Below are 20,998 nucleotides of genomic sequence, written 5' to 3' on the forward strand. Positions count from 1 at the left end.
TTTCAAACCGCACTTTCAAAAAAACCGCACCAAACCAAACCGCAAGATGCGGTTTGTTGCGGTGCGATTTAACTGTATTTTATTAAAATTGTAATTTTTTTTAAAACAAAACTTTTATTTTATATTATAACTAGTTTAGTGCCCGTGCGATGCCCGGATTGTTTATTAAATTTTAAGATATATTTTAATCTATATGTCAAATTTTAAAATATATCATTGATACAAAATTAGTTAGGAATTGACGTATTTTTGTAACGATTTAAACTTGTAGACATGTAATGACTAATAATAATAATATTAGTGAAAAACATTTCTTGACCCTGTCTGAAATGACTCGTGACCCGACCTGATTAACAGATCTACACACAGTCACACAGTAATAAAATTATATTAGATTCTGAAGTATATTAATTTAATTGATTAGAATATATTATAAACCATGGATATGGTACATTTTGAACTAATTCTTTAGCTCCAAAAAATTATTATGATACAAAAAAATAAATTTATATGATAATTTAGAGGCTTGTAAACAGCTCTCCAGTTTATAGCTCTGAATAAAATGTTCACGATCCAAAACAAGAAGTAAATCTATTCTTAAAGCTACATGGTTATAAGATATCTATCTTTACAAAAATCCCTATTAGCTCAATATCTCTTTTTTTTTTTTTTTTCGGGTGTTAACAGAAGATGATCTCATTTCCTGGGTTTGACACAACTGTAAGAAACACTGTTATGATCAAATAGAAGAATGTATATTGTGAGGTCCACTTTTTGTAAATATGCAGAAAATGTCACCTGAAAGGACTTCCACGTCAGCCAGAGAAACTTGTTTTCGAATGGCCCACTCAAGCTTATGTAGGGACTTGGGAGCATCAGCTGGTTTTCTCACTATACTAAATTACTAATCTCTACAAGAATCAAACTTTACAAAAAGTTGACTAATCATCCTCATCTGTTAGTATGGCGAAGGAAAAAGGTTTAAATTTATAACCATCGCCATGGTAAAACTTGTTTTGAAATTCCACCCAATGAAGCCTCAAAGCATGCAAAAATGCACTAAGACTCTCCATCATAAGCAATATGAAAGCAGTTGCAAAGGCAAAAACAGCTAGCCCCACCAACCGGATAACAAGATTCTCGTACCTGAAGATATAACAACTATCAAACACAAAAATCAAACAAAAGCATGACGGATATCTTTTCTTATATTAGATCTATTGCAGAAAACAAGCTTTATGCAAAAAGCCTAATGGAAAAATAAATTTAAATAAAAAGGATATCACACCATAATAATAATAATAATAATAATAATAATGATGAAGATCAACTACTTGTTAAGAATATATTTTAGATGAAGATCAATTACCTTGTTGATTTCAGTTAACATGTCCCTTTATATGCTTGCACAAAAAGTAGTAATGAAGTTTAGTTAACGTTTATTATTTACTGTTCAACTTCTAAAACATAATGAAACACACAGCCCAACTACCCAACAAGTATGAAACAGTGGGTTTCACTACCTTTCGTTCATTTCTTTTTTCTCTCTGAGGTGGGGGGGAGAGGGGGGGAGGGGCGGTAGGGGGGGGGGGGGGAAGTAGTAAGATAAATTGACCATGAACACTCACCCCCAGGCAAGGAGCAGGACCTTCTCATAGAACACGGTTGATAATTCTGAGTGAGCCAAGCTGTCAATATGGCACCATGGTCAATGTAGTATATGAGTTCGACGAACAGGACTAAACAGCTGCAAAGCATTAAGAAATGAAAAACATCACGTACCTCAAAGCCCAAAGACGTAGATATGATGCTGTGTTCGAAACAGCACCCAAGACAAACTCTATGGAGTGTATTAATTGATGCACAAATATCTCACTAAAATTGAAATCCTCATGATGGAGTTGTCGTGCAGAGTCAGGCTCCACATCAAGATCCATTTCAGTGGAGTGAAGTATTCCATACATACGCCCTTGGAATCTCTGTGAAGCAATATAGTAAAAGGAGGGACAAGCAGAAACATCAGGCAAAGCAAAGAAGCTGACACGGCCAATGAGCATAAAGAAGATCTTAATTGACATCATCCTGATTACTAAATCAGATGACACATTAAATTCTCTTCCATAAATGTAGTACATCACAAGGAAAGAGGTCTTCGATAAAGTCCTATGAATCATACTAAAATGTAAGCCTAGATTCCTTTAAAGAGCACTGAATGTCTCAGATCACTCAAATGTTTTTCTTTATCATCAACCAAGCATAAAATATCACAAATAAAGAAATGACTTTGAGAAAGACAGAAATATATCAAACAGGTATAAGCACTTCAAGCTACCTCAGAATGAAGCTTCTTCAAAATAAATGGCTTTGGGAAAAGCATCCAAGGAACTGCAACCATGGCCAGTAGCAAAAGTAAAATCTGCAGATGACAAACTTAATAAGATCTGAAAGATCTACATTTAAGATGTAACAAAGCTATGATTCAAATAATTACCTGTAATGGTCTCTGCCCCCAGAATAACTCATTTTCTCCAAGGTCCTCAAAAGGACTCAGAAACATATATATCATAACATGGTAGAGGTCGGCTCGAGATCCAGTGCACCACTTGATAATAATTAGGAGCGAAAGATAGCCAAAAAGGCTATTGAGAAATATTATCTGAGGCAAAAACTGATACCTAAGAACCAAAATAAGTCCCTTGGTGAACATTTCACATGAACCATAGAGACTTGAAGACCAATTATGAAGCTAAAGACAGTACCTTATATCCACTGAGTTGCTAAAGAACCTTGCATTAAAGTAACTTAATAAGATCCCCAAGTTCATTTGCACCACACCCAACAATATAGACATCTTCATCTTTAATGAATTAAGAAATGGTAGCTCTGAACGGCTTCCACGCCAACTGGGATCTACACCAAAAGGGTAGGGGTCCCGAAATTTGACTAAACCAGCAGTAGAAGAATCACTGATGAAATCATAAAACAAAATATAAGTATAAGTGGGAACTTTTCCCCTTGAGTGATACCAGAACATTAGTGAGGCATGTTTGCAAGTCAGGTTTAAACTTGCGTTTCCCTAAGTAATCAACAAATTCATAATCATTCAATACAAAGAACAGATCGTTATATTTGATAAATATAACTACAAAGGAAGCTTTAACAACAAATTTTATATTTTTCTCAAAGCCATTGTTAGTGGGACACTGACATCCAACTTGAGGTTATACTACCTCCGTTTTTATTTAGTTGACACGTTTTGACTTTAGTACTATTCACACACCTCCCTTTGACCGTGTTTGTGCTTTATACGCAATGAAAAATATAGTCATGTGGGATCTTGTTAGATTCGTCACGTTATATACTTTCAAAATATCAACTTTTCATAATTTTTGCTTATCGATAATTAAAGATATTAATGATTGAATAAGTGCATTGGCAAACGTGACTAAAGAAACATGTCAACTAAAAAGAAACGGAGGAAGTATTTAATTTGGATTAATACAATATAATTCCGTATAACCTTTTAAATCAAACCTAGCTATATATTTAATTGTAATTGGGCCTTTTCCATACCAAACTCATCATATTTTCCACAACTCGGGCAGCAAACATATAACAATTACCTGCATGTTGCATCTCTGCATTTGTACGCAGATTGACCAAATATATGGAATGGGACAGAAAAGAACTCGTTGTAGATCAGCCCACAGTAAATTGAAAAAAGAGCCATAAGAAGGATCACATAGCGCCCACCAAACAGCATCTCCATAAAGCTGCCAAGTTTCTGCAAGTAAAAAATTATTAAAGAATTATGAACTAGGGATAAGAGGAAGTCGCAGAAAAACAGAGAAAAATGGTAAAGAGAATTGTAAAATTAGAAAGAAAAATTTAAGCAGTCTACACCAATAACAAGAAGTGGAAACTCATATTCAACACAGAAAAAGGTACTGCTCCTGTGACTATTTACACGTAAAACATACCACAAAATAGGAGGAAAATATAACTCCAGCCTCTAGGCATCAACAACCTTATTCTTACAAATAGGTTATAATTAATAGTACCTCCGTTTCATAAAATCTGCAACAAATTCCCAAAACGGAAACTACACATTATGTGCAACAAACCAATAGTTTCCTCTTTTAGTAAATTTTTTTGTGTGAAATTGCCACTATACCCTTACTAAATTTTACTTAACTATAATAAATAACATATTAACTCTTTAACCCAAATTAATTTATCTATAATTAAAACCCTAACCCACATTCTCTCTCCTCCCTCACAACCCACATCCACCACCAACATCACCATTTTTTTCTCTCTCCTCCCTCTGAACCATCACCAACAGCACGAAACCACCACCAACAGCACGAAACCACCACCACCACTCAGATCAAATCTCTTTGTTTCCCACTAACAGCACGAAACCACAACCACCCGCAGCTACCTCAGTTTTCCGGTTCAAAATCGCCGTCGTTCACCCCTTTCACGTTACCCTACCAGTTCGCCGCCTCTTTCACCATTTTCAAAGTCGTCGTCTACGATTTGGTTGGATTTGGGGGTCGTGCGATTTGGTTGGATTTGGGGGTTTGCGATTTGGTGGTCGTGCGACTGGGTGGGTTCGTTGGTGGTGGTAAGTGGGGGTTTTGGTTCTTTGGTGGTGAGTTGGGGTTTTGGTTCGTTGGTGGTTGGGTGGGTTTTTGGTGGTGGTGTGAGTTGGTTGGATGGGTTTAGGGTTGTGGTGCAAGTTGATTGGTGGTGGTGAGGTGGGGCTTCGTTCGTTGGTGGTCTGGTGGTGGTGCTAGTGGTCTGGTGGTGTCGGTGGTCTAGTGCAGTGGACTAGTTGTGTCGGTGGTGTGGTGGTGGTGTGTGTTGGCTGGCTGGGTTTTGGGTGGGTTATTTTCTCTCCCATCCAATTAATCACATCCCCTTTTGTTTACTAATCTTTGCTTAAGAAATTTTGCCTTGGGAATTGTGCAAGCCCGTTTGTTGCAGATTTTATGAAACGGAGGTAGTATAAGACCTAAAAGGATTAATAAACCTTAAAGTGCCAAACATATGTAATCAAGATTTACATGTCAACTCATAACAACAACAACAACAACAACAACAACAACAACAATCAAAGCCTTCATTCTAATCATGGGGTCGGTTGACTTGGGTCCATCACATAATTGGAGGCATCCCCCCAATTCCTTTCCCTTCTCGACCAAATCATACAAAAACGAGGGAAGTAAAATCCCTCACTATAATCACTTTCCCTCCAAAACATCCTATCCAAACACACTGTTACAGGAAAATTATCCAAACAAGATTTTAATAAACATTAATTACCACCATCATTGTTGACTAGGATATACTAAGCAAATCCCAATAAAATGCCTTGGACTTTACTGGGATGAGCAACTATCCTAAAAAGACTAACATGAAGTCACAGAGCAAAACAACCTATGCACTATCACTACTAGGCATCACATATAACCAAAGCAGGAAAAAAATGGTAAAACATCTAGGATGAAGAATGTGAGCCTAATCAATACTTCCTCCGTTTTTTTTAGTTGACACCGTTTGACTTTTACACTATTCACACAACACGCTTTGACTTGCTTTTGTGTTTTATATATGCGATAAAACATATTCATGTGAGATCTTGTTTGAATCGTATCAATGTATATTTTATTAATATTTACTTTTTATAATTTTACTTTGTTGATAATTAGAGATTTGAATCGTTAAAAATATGTATTGGCAAGCGAGATAATAGAAAGGTGTCAACTAAAAAAAACAGAGGAAGTATATCATTTTCCCTTAAACATGAAAATCTAATAAAATAATGCAAATTAAACTGGTTGATTTTATTAAATAAAGATAAGAACACATGTAAATCATCTAAATACTGATGTTTCATATAATAACAATTTTTTTTTTTTTTTTTTTTTTTTTTGAAAAAAAGGTGAACTGTTTAGGTCCTATAAGGAAGATGACCTGTCTGCCTGGCCTTAATGTAACAGTGGACAGTTTGTAGGACCTAATCAAAGATATGTCTTTTAGATAATCTAAAAGGATTTAGATATTTCATGTGTGTTAAAAAAAAATTAAAAAAAAAAAGAGTGAAATGTTTAGGAAGATAATGTCTGCCTGATTGCCCTATTGTGACTATAGACAATTTGTAGGACCTCATCAAGGAAATATCTTTTAGATCATCAACAAGGATTTAGATATATCATATGTGTGTTATGGCAAGACAAATTTCTTCAATGACTATGCAGATTCTTTTGAAGAAGAAAAGTAAACAGTCAATGATGAAAAATTAAACACATAGGAGGCGACAGAGAAAATCACCAAAATGAACAGTGCCCAACAAAATGCTAGAGAAAAGGTTGTACCTGCAAACTAAGCTTGCCTTCTCGGGCTATGAGGAATAATGCTAACATCAGCAGGCAGATTCCATGACCCCAGTCCCCGAACATAACCGCAAACAAGAATGGAAAAGTGACAACAGTATAAACTGCAGGATTGGCTTCTTGATATCCAGCAACACTGCAAAATAAGTCACACTTTGTGTCACTAATTGACCATTGTAGAGAAAAAAGAAGAAAATTTTGTCACTTTTTGATATCTAAGTCACTCTTTGGTCTCGTATCCATTTTGTGTTGTTAACAAAATTTCAAAAACTATGTTTTATGTAGGATTATTGCATAATTTGACTAAATTATCAAAACGGGTCATTTTCGGGTTGGTTTCGTGTCGTGTCGTGTCAGCCTCATGTTTTCTCTCAGTAACTTCGTGTTTTTGTTGTGTCAGTATCAGTCATGTTGCCTTGTCGTGTCAGAGATAAGTCTAATGTCTACCCATTTATTGGCAAGTGTCATATCCATGTCCGAGTGTCGAATATCAACACAAATGAAGAGTCCGAGCAACATAGGTTATTCAATCAAGGAAAACTACTTTATGTGTATTACACATCGAACGACAGCCAAAAGATCGAGTAATAAATGTATATGCTTGTTTAATTTAAGGCTAGAAGTGCTAGGAGTAAAGTGCAATTTAAAAGATTTTTTTCTTCAAACATCTAAGTCACATGTGTGTTTGTGTGCACATGATATGTGAACATGAATGTGTGCATGCATGTAAGCATACACGCATGTAAATATACCTTTTATGGAAAATCAACTTGTAATGTACTTTATTTTCTTTTAATAGCAACACACCTTCATGGCACACACTTTGAGAAAGATATTAAGTAATGTAAAAGGGCAAATAAATCAAAATATTTTACACACGGAGAACCTATCCCTCCTCTAATCCGGTATTAAAATTATTTTGATAAAGTCGTTCATTTACCTACGCTAATCAACTCCTAAAAAAAGTGTGTTCAAAGGTTGTGTTGCAAATAAAAGAAAACGGAGAAAGTGATTATTACTTTTTTTTTTTTTTTTTTTTTTTTACCTTTGACTAAAACCACTTACTAAAACACTTTTCTAAGGATAACCAGATTTGCCCCTTATTTACCCATCTATCTCTCACCTTTATACTACCTCCGTTTCATATTATTTGCAACGATTTGACATAAAGCAGAGAGGAAAAATGTCTAATCGTTGCAAATAATAAGAAACGGAGGTAGTATATTAATTCATCATCCTTCAAGGGAGCTCAAATTTTCATTTTACAAGTTTAATGAGCTAACTTTGAGACTAATTACATCATTAGCACCTTCAATACAAACCAATAGTTAGATTACATAGCATAAGCAAAAGGCGCAAAACAAATGCAAGTACAATTATAAATCATTACAAAAGGTGAGAGATACATGGAAGGAGTTTTTTAACACGGTGGGATTATATAAACTAATGTATAGAGGTGAAATAAAATAAGAATGAGAAAGAGCGAGGAATGAGAAGGAAGATGAACCATTAATTGCAGATCTTGTCACGGGGAATAAACTAATGTAGAGGGATAAAATATATAGTCACGCGGGATTTTGTCGGATTCGTCTCAATTTGTACTTTATTAAAATTAAATTTTAATAATTTTTATCAGTACACAACCAAAGCTTTTAATAGTTTAAATTGTGGATTGGCAAGTGTAAAATTTTAGTGTTGCAAGTAAAATGGAAGGCAGAAAGGTATAATACAATACTAGATCTTACTCTCGACAATGTCAAGTTGTAAACAAATTAAATTTTTTTTAAAAAAAAATTAAAAAAATCCTATTGTTCCTCTACACTTCCAACAATTAGAACGCCTAACTTAATAGTTATTATAATATAATAATGGAGAACCTCGTGGTACATGAATATCCAAATTTCTTTGTTCTTGATGAACTATCCTGTCATTGTGTTTAATGTTTACTTTTTGTACATGTGGTATCTATAAATACATAACTCCCATGAGTTTATAAGTCCAAGGTTTACCCTAGAAGATGAGCATCGTTGGAAACAAAGATAGTTGGACAAACCCATTACACCCAACAATATGAAATCATACATTTGAGATGTTACTCTTACACATAAAATATAAAAGTAAAAGCTTTATTTCTTTTCAGACTTCATGAGAAAAAATGTTTAATGGTAAGTAGAATGGAGTGTAGGACACTAGGACCTTTGATAACAAGAAGATAGAGTTAAACTCACCCATACGCATCAACGATTTCTTGAAATGAATTTGTGAAATGGTTGGTTTTGAAGTACGTTGGAGGAGATTCCACTGAATCCATAGCATGAAATATTACACCTACCTGAGAATTACTGTGAAATGTTGCACGCTGAAGAGCCTCCTGAATCTGGGAATCATAAATTCTGAATATTAATTGGGAGATAAAATTTACTTCAAAAGAATTTGAAAAACATTTCCAATAGTATATTGTACATTGATAAAAGAGGGTATTACCTGACTTTTTTCAGATATTGGACACCAACCTTCTCCAACAAGGCATTTTTTTGTCACGTCAAAATTCAGCATGTTCAGGGTATCATATACAGCTTTCTCCCTTCTTACCTATGAACATTTCACTCTGACATTAGAAATTAAAAGGCAACAAAAATTAAGAGGACTGCAAACACCAGGTGTGCTTGAGTTCTTTCTATTTGACACTTAGCCCAGTTTGGATGGATGCAACCTCGTTTAAATAATGATGTTCCTGTGAAAAACCAAGGATAACAAAAGGCTGGATTGTTGAAGTGAGAAAATTGGGTCTGCTAGCAACTTAGTGATGAACTTATATAATACAGCAGCTTTTGTAGTCTTAAGACTTGGATGTGACATCATTTTTGGTGGTCCTCGTTGAAAATCAAATTGTTGTTAAGACTCACTAAGACTTACCCAAATTTATCACTTTAGCCCTAAGAATCAAATATATGACTTATTATATGTAGAAAAGTGTTAAAAAAAATATATAATAATAATAATAAATTTGAGGTGGGTCCCAATCTCAAGTCTTAAGTTGAGTCTTGGAATTTCAAGACTCGACTTAAGACTTGCTTGAGATTTAAGAAGAAAAATGGGGGAAGTCTTAAACATAAGTCTTAAGACTCAAGATGATGATGTCGCCCCAAGTCTTAAGACTTGGGGCTAAACTTGCTCTTATTTTCTCATGTCAAGAGTTCCAAGTTGCTTTATTCGAATAGCTGGAGTCAAGCATCAGACTTTTCTTGTTTAGTAAATAAAATGTAACTTCTCCATTCACATTAGCAAGTGTCATACTCTTTTTTTACATCGAGATGATCCAATAAGATTTTTACATGATTACGTTATTTCTTTATAAATAAATCATGAGATTTTAGCCGAGTAGATTGTACAAATCATGTAAAATATGGTGCAAATGTGCAAATCATTAAAGAAAGGAGGTTAAGCAAACTCTTGTAAACCCAATTTGTATATATTATTTTTACTCCATCCAAATTAAGTAGTCTTCCCTCATTATTGAGTTGAGCTTAATCTTGATTAATATTCTATTGTTTTCCATCCAAGAAGTCCACTATCACATAAATCATAAACATGGCCAGCAAATGACACAATCCAAACTGATTATAAACACTTTCATGCCACCAAGAAGTGGAGAATCCAAAATCAAAGCAGTAATCTACGCAGATCTAGAAATGTCAACATATATTACCAAATTCATCCATCTTGTTAGGTGAAAGGCAACATCAGCAAGGGCTTTGTTGCGGTGACGCATCCCAGCATCAAGTGTGGCTTCCAATTCAGCCAACCGTGAGGAAACCTGAAAGCATGTCAACAGCCTACATTATTTATTATGACCCCTTTTCACTATTGGATGGTTCAGGGTTAAAAAGACAACAATCATATTCAACCATCATGTTTAGGAACTGCTTGGAAAACATGGTTTCTTGGTGGGTAATGTGGGTGGTAATCAGCAGTTGCAGTCTATATATTGATGGGGGTAAGTTTAAAGTCCTCTATAAAGCAATTGTGATGTGGTGATGCAGCCAACATTTAATACCATAATAGAAAATCATATTAGGAAAGCTAATTTCAATTTTAGAAAGTAACCAAGTACATTACCATGGATCAAAGGGGTCATCTTCCTGGTAATAACTTACATTTAGTCTCCCAAACATAAGATCGAACAAAATAAAGAATGCCTCAATTATAAATTAATAATATAATTGGAAGTAATGGAATAATAATTGGCAGATTCAAGTCCATAGGCCAACTAGAGAGAGGTGGTTTAGGACTTTGTAACTTCATGTAACAAATGAACATCTCATTAAAAGGAAAATCAATCAAATGGTCCATTTCAGAACTTAATTTCCTTATAAATAAAACGAAGGGAACTTTCAACCACTTATATCAATCATTGCTAACAACTTCCCGAGAATTGAAAACCAAACAAAATTCCTAAAAATAAGTTTGAGCAAGCATGCAAAGAAATAATAACATGTCTTTTTCATAGAGCTGCTGCTACTTATAAGTATGGTACATTTTTTGTGGAAGGGGAAAAGAAGATCCATGCAATCCATCCTCGTTAAACTAAGAGCAATTCCAAATGAAGTACATCGGAAAAGGAAGGTAAGGAGCAAGACATTCAAAATAATATTTTCGTTGGGGGAGGGAGGGTGTTGTTCATTAGTGAGCATGTCTAGAGATAACTTAGAGCAATTTTGTTGATTAAGCAGCTATTATAAATAAAAAGATAAATACAACCCAACTAGGAACTGAGCTGAGTATGGTATATATCATGGATACATGGCCCACAAGTCAAAATTGGCTGCACAAGAATAACCTGAACAGGTCAGTCTTGATCACATGTTGGGTTGAGAGGTCAAGGTTATTTCATTAGTTTGATGTACAATAAATATTAATTGAAGTCAAAAATTTCATGTAGATTGACCGAAAATAATTACGGTACATATTAGAAATAGGATAATATATTAAAAGGTCAATTCAAACCATGATTTCTAGAGTAAAAGCTCAACTTTTAAATATAATTAGCAGAAACTATCCATTATAGTCACTTTTACCATTAATGGAAATTTTGGATTACAATTAAGCATTAGTACAGTAAAAATTTAACATCACTTGACCTGCAACTCATCTACATCCATTCGTCCACAAACAAATCCCAACTCAAAACTTGCTTTATCAACCTAGCTGATGCGTTTAGTAGTTGTTATGATCTTGCACCATGGATAGCTGTTGAATTTTTAGGCCCCTACTCTAATAATACATTTTTAAGATGAAAAAAAAATCACACATAAAGAGCCAGGTCTCAATAGAAAACAGAAGCTGAAGTTGTCTGCCAAAGAAAAAGAAAAAAAAGGGGGGGGGGGGGGGGAGCTATAATAGGAAATCGGCAAGACTCACTTCTTTAATAATTTGCCTTTGTTTGTTAATTTCTTCTGGAACAGGATAGCAATTAGCAGCAAATGCTTCACAAATTTTCAAAATTTTCATTCTCGCTTGCTCTCCAGAGAAGAATACAACAAAAACTGTTTTCTCAACCTGCAGTAACAACAATCAACCACTATAAAACTTAGGAAAAATTGATAAAAATAATCCCAATTTTGGATTTTTCTAAATAATCCGAACTTTAGGGAGTATTTGCTCAAAATGGTCTTAAGTGACCGGTCACCTGTTAAAGAGGTAATATTTTTTTTTTTTTGGGTTTAAGTGACACATGTCACTATGTGAATGGCTAAAAATAAATTTAACAAAAAAAAAAAGAACACCCAACCCCAACCCCAACCACAACCCCACCACCACCCAAGTTCGACACTCCGGCGTCCCTCCTCCCACCGGCCTAACCCAAATCCCCTCCCCAACCGCCGGCTCTGCCTTATACGGCGACTTTTTCGGCGTCTTTTCCCCCTAAACCCCCACCGTGAACCTCCAAATCTAAACCCAAAATGCAAAATTGCATTTTTATGTTGGTTCGTCACACACCATTTGGGTATTTCTAATTGGAGCACAATTCAAAGATTGAAGATGTTGTAGTCCCGAATTGATGTAATTGGTGGTGAATTGATGATTGTTGGAGTCGAATTGCTAATGTTGACGGCGAAGTGGCGGCGAATTGGTGGTGAATTGGTGGCTGAAGCAGGGGGGTTGCGGTTGGTGGTGTGTGGGCAGCCATTGCGTGGGAAAGGCGAAGGAGTTGTGTGGTGTTTGTTGTTGCGGGGCTGCTGCAAGGTGGTTTCGTGCTGGTTGTGGTTGATGTGTGTTTGTGGGTTGGTGCTGGTCGAGGCGGAGCTGACGGTGTATAGTGGTGATTGGATTGTGTAGTGCGGCTCGGTGTTTGGTGTGCAGGTACCGAGTTACAGGGGGTAGGAGACGGCGCCGCCGGCGCGGAGGAGAGGTGTCTAGGTGCCGGCAGTGATGGGGGGTTTCGGGAGGGGGTCGTGGCTAATGGTAAAGAGGGTGGTCGTGGGGTGCTGGGTTTGTTTTTTAATTTTTAAAGTTTTTCTTTTTTAAAAAATATTATTAAGATATTTTTAATTTTTTTCCTCAACCAATTACATGGTGACACGTGTCACCTTAACCTGTTATAATAGGTTAGGTGACCGGTTGGGACCATTTTGAGCGAATTACCCTTAAAGTTCGGATTATTTAAAATTAATTCAAAGTTGGGATTATTTTGAGCGAATCGGTGAAAGTTAGGATTATTTTTGTCAATTTTTCCTAAAACTTGCTACCAATAAAGCCGAAGATTGAGTAGAGAGACTTCTACAGTTCCAAATGTAAATGTTTCCAAAAACAGAAAAAAGTAGAACATTACCAAATCAGATATGGTTGTAAAGTTTTTTTTTTTTTTTTGAAATGCGATAATACATAATACAAAGAAAAAATATTAGCTACAAGAACAATCTATGATACTGACCATTTCGGATGATGTAGGATCTGAAATATAAACATCAGTTGGGGCCTGATTAAAAAGCAAGTTGCCTCTTGTGGCACGAAACAACATCCTCTCAAATTTAAGAGCCTTAGATTTACATATGATTCCACACATACACCGGACACCAGATTGTACTGGTGTTCCACGCATCTCCTGGCAAATTGGTTCTCTTACATCAGAAATATAGCAACAAGTAAAGAATGTTTAAAGAAGGCACACAGTTACCTGTTCCAATAAAGATGCTGTATCAGCATAATCATCACTTGAATGAATATTCTCATCTAATTCCACTTCTTCTGCAACAGCAGGACTCTTTCCTGGTACAAGGAAGGATCCGGCCTGATTGATAAAAATAGAATAAAAATAAAAAATAAATAGATATATAATATTTTCCAAAAGGGGCATTAACTAGCACTTTGCAAGCATATTTTAACTCATCAATTTAAGTCGTATAATTTGCATGTCTTGACAGCTTATGCATCATTGTTAATCACGTTATAAAGACATTAACCTCTACATGGAAAAAAAAATCTTTAGTACACAACTAACCCCTGTCTACACAAAAGGTCAGCCCTATACATTGACTGAATAAAACAACTCCCTGTGGGAAATCAGCATAATTTAAATAATTGAGAACATTTTTCCAGAGGGAGACAGATGGTTATTAAGGGCAAACAGTGAGTCTACTTCAGACATTTTTCTTCGCTTCTCAATTTCTTATTCTAGGAGCAGGCTCTTTTTTTTTCTTTGAAAAATAGGACCTCCTTTTAAATCAAATTAAGCTCCTTATAAAATGGGTATAGTGTTCAATCAAAGGAACAAGATGGACATATATTTCTAATACAAGCAAAATAACAAGAGCTCTTTTATCGTGATTGAATTAGATTCAACTTCAAAGTAAACAACAATATTTTCATTGTTAATATCATATTTTAAGCACAAACTTAAGACTGTTATAGACATAAAAAATACAACCCCTTACCTTTGTTTTCAACTTATCATGAGTTTTGTGATTGCCTTGAAGAGGAGAGATACATCATATATCCATTACCACCTAGAGCTTCAGCTATTGTGATTATTCGTATGCTTGGAACATGTTCACAAAAACTAGCATACCCCTTTAATTACATACAATACCCTTTGTTAACTTGGAACATATTCCAAGAAATTTGCTTATATGCGTCTCAAATGCGCTTCTTTGAATGCGCCTCACCTAGGGCTGGCAAAAGTTAACCAGACCCGACAACCCGACCGAACCCAACCCGAAATAAATGGGCTTTCATTGAGATTTTCAAACAGTTTGTCTAATTGGGTTAACCCCCGACCTGAAATTAACACACAACCACTTTCCTTCCTTCTCTTTACTCTCTCCTCTCTCCACCCTCTTCGTTTCATTCATTGTTGATTCATAGTAGATTCAAACTTGTTAATCTTCCTCGGCTTATTTATTAATTTACTTGTTAATTTCAGTCTTTTTACAACTATGCCGTTTATTTTTATTTTTTATTTTTTTATTTTTTTTTTTTACAACTATGTCGTTTAATTGAAAATGTTTAATCAGTTCATTTTTCCCCTTTTTTCCGATTTATCTTTGTGTGATAAAGTCTTGTGCCCCCTCTTTGTTTACTTATTTAATTTAGTCTTTCAATAATCCCCAATTTCTAGGGTTTGTCTCATTTTAAGTATTAAATTCTCTATTACTATATCCTTACTCTAAAATTTGAGTATGTGTTTTTACTATAATCTATTTTAATTTTCCCCAAATTAACCAGTTAAACAATTCTTTCAAAAAAATAAATGAAAAAACTGATCAAATCGGGTCGAGTTCGTCACTATGTCAGGTTCACGTACAACTTTGTGACTCGTTTATGTAAACAGGTCGGGTTCAACTGTTGACCTGTTTATGTAAACATGTCAACAACCCAAACCCAACCCGATTGTCAGCCCTAGCCTCACCTAGAGCCAAAAAAAAAACATCTACCCTTATTCCCTAGCGCCTAGGCGTGCCTTTTTATACACTGATCATATGCTTTGGACATGTTCACCATTTCTTGCAACGCCCCTTTAATTATATACAATACTCCTTTTTAAACTACAAGTAGCCCTTATTATTGAATTTTTCTCATTTCACAATAGTCACATGATCGCATCATTTTAAACATTCATGTATACCAATGCACTACTTCAACAGCAAAAAATCTTCATAAAAAACTAAATTTTAATAACATAAAGAGATTAACCCAACAACAAATAAAATAATGACATTAATTGTTACATATGACTATATGAGTAACTATATGTGGTCTAAGTTAATAAGAGAACAACGTAAAAAGTCAATATGATGCAACTATAGTAAAACAGATACACACACTGACTACATAACTCGTTTCTACTAATTACCATTGAAGAGATCATCATGCTAAGATTCCGATGAACACGCTCTTTGTTTGGGTTTAATCTGGAGCAAAGTAACTCTTTTGTTTAGGTATTTCTCAATATATACAAGAGGATATCCATTATCAATGTGTAGCTTCACAAATCAATTATGTATGCCATAGTGGTTTTTCAACTAAAAGTTCCATAATTCTTCTCCACATAACTACAGAGAGTGGACATCTCATCCTGCGCTGTATTTCAATTCCCTTATTTCAAAGAGCCACCTTAATCTATTTATCTCAAGCAGGACTTATAAATTAAGGGCAGGTGGACAAGTGGTATTCATCAGAATAACAGTCTAAAAAAACTGCAACAAATCAGAAGCTTTTTAACCAAGGAAATATTCTAACAACATTATTCATTAGAAACCAGATACAAAAACTGAAACCACAGTAAAAGATAGTAGATTGATAGACAAAGAAAGGTTGCTTTAACACTATATAGAGTTTAAACATCAAGGAGAATAACTGGCGCATTCCTAGACCAAAATCATGCTGCGTTTGTTGTAACACATAGTTGAAGAATATAAAATCTATTCGGAAAAGCAAGCATGAGTACCTTCTGCAAGACCATCTTAAATTCCAGAAGCTCATTATACGTCTGCTGCAACTTCTCGCTGTTCGAATTCATTTCAATCAGCTCATGTTCATGCTCAGCAAGTCGTATCTACAGCAACAAAAAGCAGTGATTAAACATTCTGAAACCTACTACCTACATGAAACTCTGTAAGATACTAACAAGAGATTTTTCAGTCAAATGCCTGAAGGTATGACACACTAATGTCTTAATAGCTTAATGCATTTTCACCCTTCTGTCTTATCATAACTTGGGTACTCGCAAGGAGGAAATGTCATATAGGTATGATTACATAAAGAAAATTAATAGAGCATCAAACACTTGCATCAAATAATTTGGAATTCCGAGCCCTCTATTGGATATCTTTGGTTTTAGAATAGCATAAAACAACATATAATATGATCTAGACTAAAAAGTGACAGCTGATATAGGGTGACATTTGTTTGTATACTAGGGCAAGGCAGCTAATGTGGGTGTCCGTGGAACTCTTTTGGTTTGGCCTTATGTCACAAATTTAGTTGTTACAAAATTAATGAGGGAAAATATCTAAACAAATATTCTTAAGGGTATAAACATCCTCACACTATTCTTTAAAAGTTCAAAAAAAAGAGGCAATTAACATAAATGAGCGCAAATAAGTAAACATTTTGGAGGGTATAATTGTCACAAACACTATTCATAAGAGTCATCTCAAAGTTTTTAAAAGGTAGGGAAGCAAAGAGAATGTTCCAATTTTGGCAAACGATTCCTTATGACGATTCAAGTTAACCCGACCCCAAATCATTTTTATGAACAATTCATGTTGTTATTATGGTTGTAGTATAAGAAAATTGGTAATATTGACAGCTAGTAAAGGAACAAAAATAAAGGACAAGTTTCCTTGCAATCAATCAATCACAAACCAAAATAGCATATTAACCCAATATCTTTGAATCTTACCAATCAAGTAAGTCTTATAAACCCTGGCCAACTTTTTAGCCCATTGAAACCCGTGAAAAGACATGCAAAGCAAAAAAAACCTCCTCAAAAGGCAACTTGCCATTTCACTATAACCAGCCTTTTTCTATTCAGCCAATCAATAATCTCAACAAGAAGCGAAAGTTCCTCCTAAATCCGTATATATAGATAGAAGACAAGTGGAATAATCAAGGATATCAAACACAAAAAAGGTTGCTCTCTAGTCTCTTCTCTATTTATATTCCCAAAAATGAATGCGAAGTCAATCCCCTATTTTGAACCTCACCCAAAGAGGGAAGGGAGGGGTTACTTCGTTTCATTTTGGCACCCATATCTGCTCTTGATGACTTGGAGCCAAACAAACTCAATTTTTTGAGCAAAATGCCACAAGTCCTCAACCATTTTCCAAAAAATGCAATAAATCTAGGAACCACTTTCTCAAAATATAAACCTCCTTTAGCCATTGGATAACATACCAATTCCAGGCTCACAAGTTGTTTTTTTTTTTTAACAGTCATCATCACAAGTTTTTTTAACAGTCATCACCAGACCAAACCTAAATCAGAAAATATCATCATCATCACAAGTTTTTTTAACAGTCATCACCAGACCTAAATCAGAAAATATCCCCAGACCTAAAATTTTACTTACAAGTTTAAATAGCAACAAGAATTTCGAACAATGAGAGATTGTATAGAGAGATTTCAGACAACAACGACGACAAAAAAATAATAATAATAAATAAATAAATAGAAAAAAGAAAAGAAAAAATTTAATCAGCATCATCCTACCACCAAGAGTAAGGTAGAACTTCAGATACATACATCGTCCCAAAAAAATCCTCAAAGTAATCGAATAGAGTAAAAACCTAACTAGAGGCCAGCTCTCAACTTGTCAGCCAGCCATAGGTGCATACTCCCTAAGAGCACAAGCATCAAGTTAATGCCCTCCACACTACATTTAATAAGGTTGAACTTAAGTATTAAACCCAATATTCCCCCTTGTGAGTTGCTTTGTTTGACCGTTCCAAACTACAGTTCACCAGAGCACCAATTCGCCATCCTTTCCCATGATCCTCATTTCTAGGTACCTGAAGTTTTGCCCCTTTCGTTTAACCTCAAATAAAACCTTTTTAAATGGTAAAATTCAGCTTCCAAAGACAAAACAAAAGAGAAACTTCCACCTCCTCTTCACACACCATTAACCAAATAACTTTAACCTCCAACAACCCCCTCCCCAACTCCAACATTCTCCTAAGAGAATCAACTACAAAGGAAAAAGAAAAGAAGAAGAGAATCCCTTTGCTCCAACCCTTTGCGACAAGACTAACCACTCTAGGTGCATCATTCACCATTAATCCATTATTGAATAATAAGCATTAGACAAGCAATTGCAAATCTAGAGCCTCTATCGCCCATCAAGACCCTTATTTTCAACATCAAGAAATTTGAAATTTCAAAATCAATCTTAAAAACCACCTCTTTACCATCCACCCTACTTCAATAGTCAATCCAAGACTTGCCTTCAGTTCTACACGATTATAAAAGAGGGAACCTAATTGGAATGCAACATAGTATAACAACTTAACAAGGTAGTCAAATATTATCCCATTTTCTGAAAAAAACTACACACATTATGCTACAAGATGCCCAATATAATCTTAACACAATCACGCTTCTATTTTCTCCTTTACTCGCTCCATATCACCAGCCTTCTATTTGCTCTATCCCTTTCTTTTGTTTCTATAGTCTACACTCATTTCTGAAAATTTACTTCACGATAAACAAATGTCCTAAATCTCGTGTGACTTATCTAGTAATGAAGTAACATAACATCCATTTTGCCTAAAAATCCAAATAAAGCTAAAATAACAGAAGATTCAACTAATGAAATGTTGTTGAAGACAAAGCAGCAATTAACAGTTTCCAGCATCATTGACATTTGTGAATTGTAAATTATTTTAAAGATATATGGTTAACCTCTAACTCCTCTAACTCAAGATCAGGTTGCATCCCAGGATGACCAGAAATTAACAAGCCAGCTTTGCTGATTTGATCTTTGAAAAACCTCAATTTTCTTGACATCTCTGCACATCGCTTTACCTGCAATCATAACCCAATCGTATGAAATATCCAGTTGTGTCTATATAAGAAATTTGAAAGAACGGTAGCCCGAAATCTATGTTAGTCAGTCATAGGGTATGAATCTCAGCCTGGGCATTTTTTTTTCTTTCAGCCTCTCAGGGCATGCATATAGCAGACATATAGGAAAATTTTAGGAAACCAACACTGATACGAGGATAGTCCTTATTCTAAAAGATTTTTACACAACGATATTTTAAAAAAAAAAATTGAAATAAAATATTTTCTTCTTACTCTAGGATTAGGTTTTTTAATCAAATACACATCGCAATCGTTAAAATATGGGGTTTTTTTTTATTTACTACAGGCCTAGCCAATGAAAATTTGGGATGGTCCTCTCAGCACTATACCTTGTTATCCTATATTCCTATTCCATCTTTTCTTCGCAATAGGAAATAAATAAGTAAATATGATAAAGGAGGTTCGTGAAACAAGGGCATATAAACATAGTATGTTACACATACCCTCGCCGCCATGGTTGATAATTATCATAATGGGGATGACAAATGTGTATTCATTTTCAACAATCAATGCCTAAAATAAATTTAAAAAGAAAAAGTCCCCCAAGTAGACAACTCCTTGCTTCTTGCATCTTTTCAGAAGCTTAGCCGCTTGAGCATTACGTAAAAGAAGCCTTCTAAAGTACATAGGCAAAAGCCAAAAAGCTACCGAGGCATTAAAAAGGTACCTGATTCACAAATGTTCTCTGAAAAGGGCTCTTATCAGCATTAAGCTGCACAATAGATAACAAATTAACATTAATTCAACAACCACAACTCAATATAAAGAATGATCAGTTCAAAAACATTGATTAGCCAGACAATCGTCTAGTCGAAGATCGCGATCATTAGAATTAGGTTCCCGGTAACATTTCTATTTCGCATATAAGTAATTGGGCACTAATGGAGATGTTCTGCGCTCCACTATTCTCTCACTAGAACCTCATAATGCCTTATTGAGGTTCAGATCTAATGCAGATGAACAATCAAAATACAAACTACAGTCACATCAAAAGCAACATCAGAAATGAAATGAAACATAAATATTAAGACATAATTAATAAAATAAAAGCCTAATCATACATACTAACAGCAAAAGAAATCACATACAATCTTAATCTGACAGGAATACCTCACGGAATTGAAGGAGGCCTAGTTCACCGAGGTAAGAGATTGCACGATGAGCAGATTCCACCGGAATAATCAACTGAACACACGTCATCTTCTCTGACCTCATCAGATCCATCGCCGGCAAATTGTCTATATACTCCATCTTCCATTCACCACTCTCGGAGATCAAATTTTTAGTGATCCAATTTAGATGACAAACAATGGAGAATATTAAGTACAGTACGGTTTGTTTTTTTTTTTTTTTTTTTTTTTTTTTTTTTTTTTGTTTCTACTAATTTGTATTCTGGCTATCTGCTCCGGAAGTTTTTAGTTTTCTCTTCATTTTTTACTTGGGGCATTTTCGATATTTTTTTTGAAAATTTTAAGCATAAATCAGCGGTTTAGGGCAAAAATGACACCTTTATT

The 20,998-nt window shown here is 34.9% G+C and overlaps 1 protein-coding gene across 2 annotated transcripts; it reads right to left on the reverse strand.

Annotated features, from left to right (window-relative positions):
• Positions 1-488: 488 nt before the first annotated feature.
• LOC110684959 (V-type proton ATPase subunit a1-like) lies at positions 489-20,998 on the reverse strand. 2 transcript variants are annotated; one of them, XM_021861406.1, is made up of 18 exons: positions 20,595-20,998; positions 20,152-20,196; positions 19,302-19,424; positions 16,348-16,455; positions 13,579-13,692; positions 13,336-13,506; positions 11,823-11,960; positions 10,111-10,218; positions 8,886-8,993; positions 8,630-8,778; positions 6,384-6,537; positions 3,624-3,784; positions 2,760-2,966; positions 2,492-2,675; positions 2,333-2,416; positions 1,783-1,979; positions 1,629-1,688; positions 489-1,161 (listed from the first exon to the last, which is right to left on the reverse strand). In XM_021861406.1, the coding sequence occupies exons 1-18, from the start codon at positions 20,733-20,735 to the stop codon at positions 942-944; spliced, it is 2,472 nt and encodes an 823-aa protein (XP_021717098.1). In that variant the 5' UTR covers positions 20,736-20,998; the 3' UTR covers positions 489-941. The 2 variants fall into 2 exon arrangements, with proteins under 2 accessions (XP_021717098.1, XP_021717099.1); XM_021861407.1 differs by having other exon boundaries at positions 489-1,146; positions 20,595-20,995.

The sequence above is a fragment of the Chenopodium quinoa genome, unplaced genomic scaffold (genome assembly GCF_001683475.1).
Source record: "Chenopodium quinoa cultivar QQ74 unplaced genomic scaffold, ASM168347v1, whole genome shotgun sequence".
Lineage (NCBI taxonomy): Eukaryota > Viridiplantae > Streptophyta > Magnoliopsida > Caryophyllales > Amaranthaceae > Chenopodium > Chenopodium quinoa.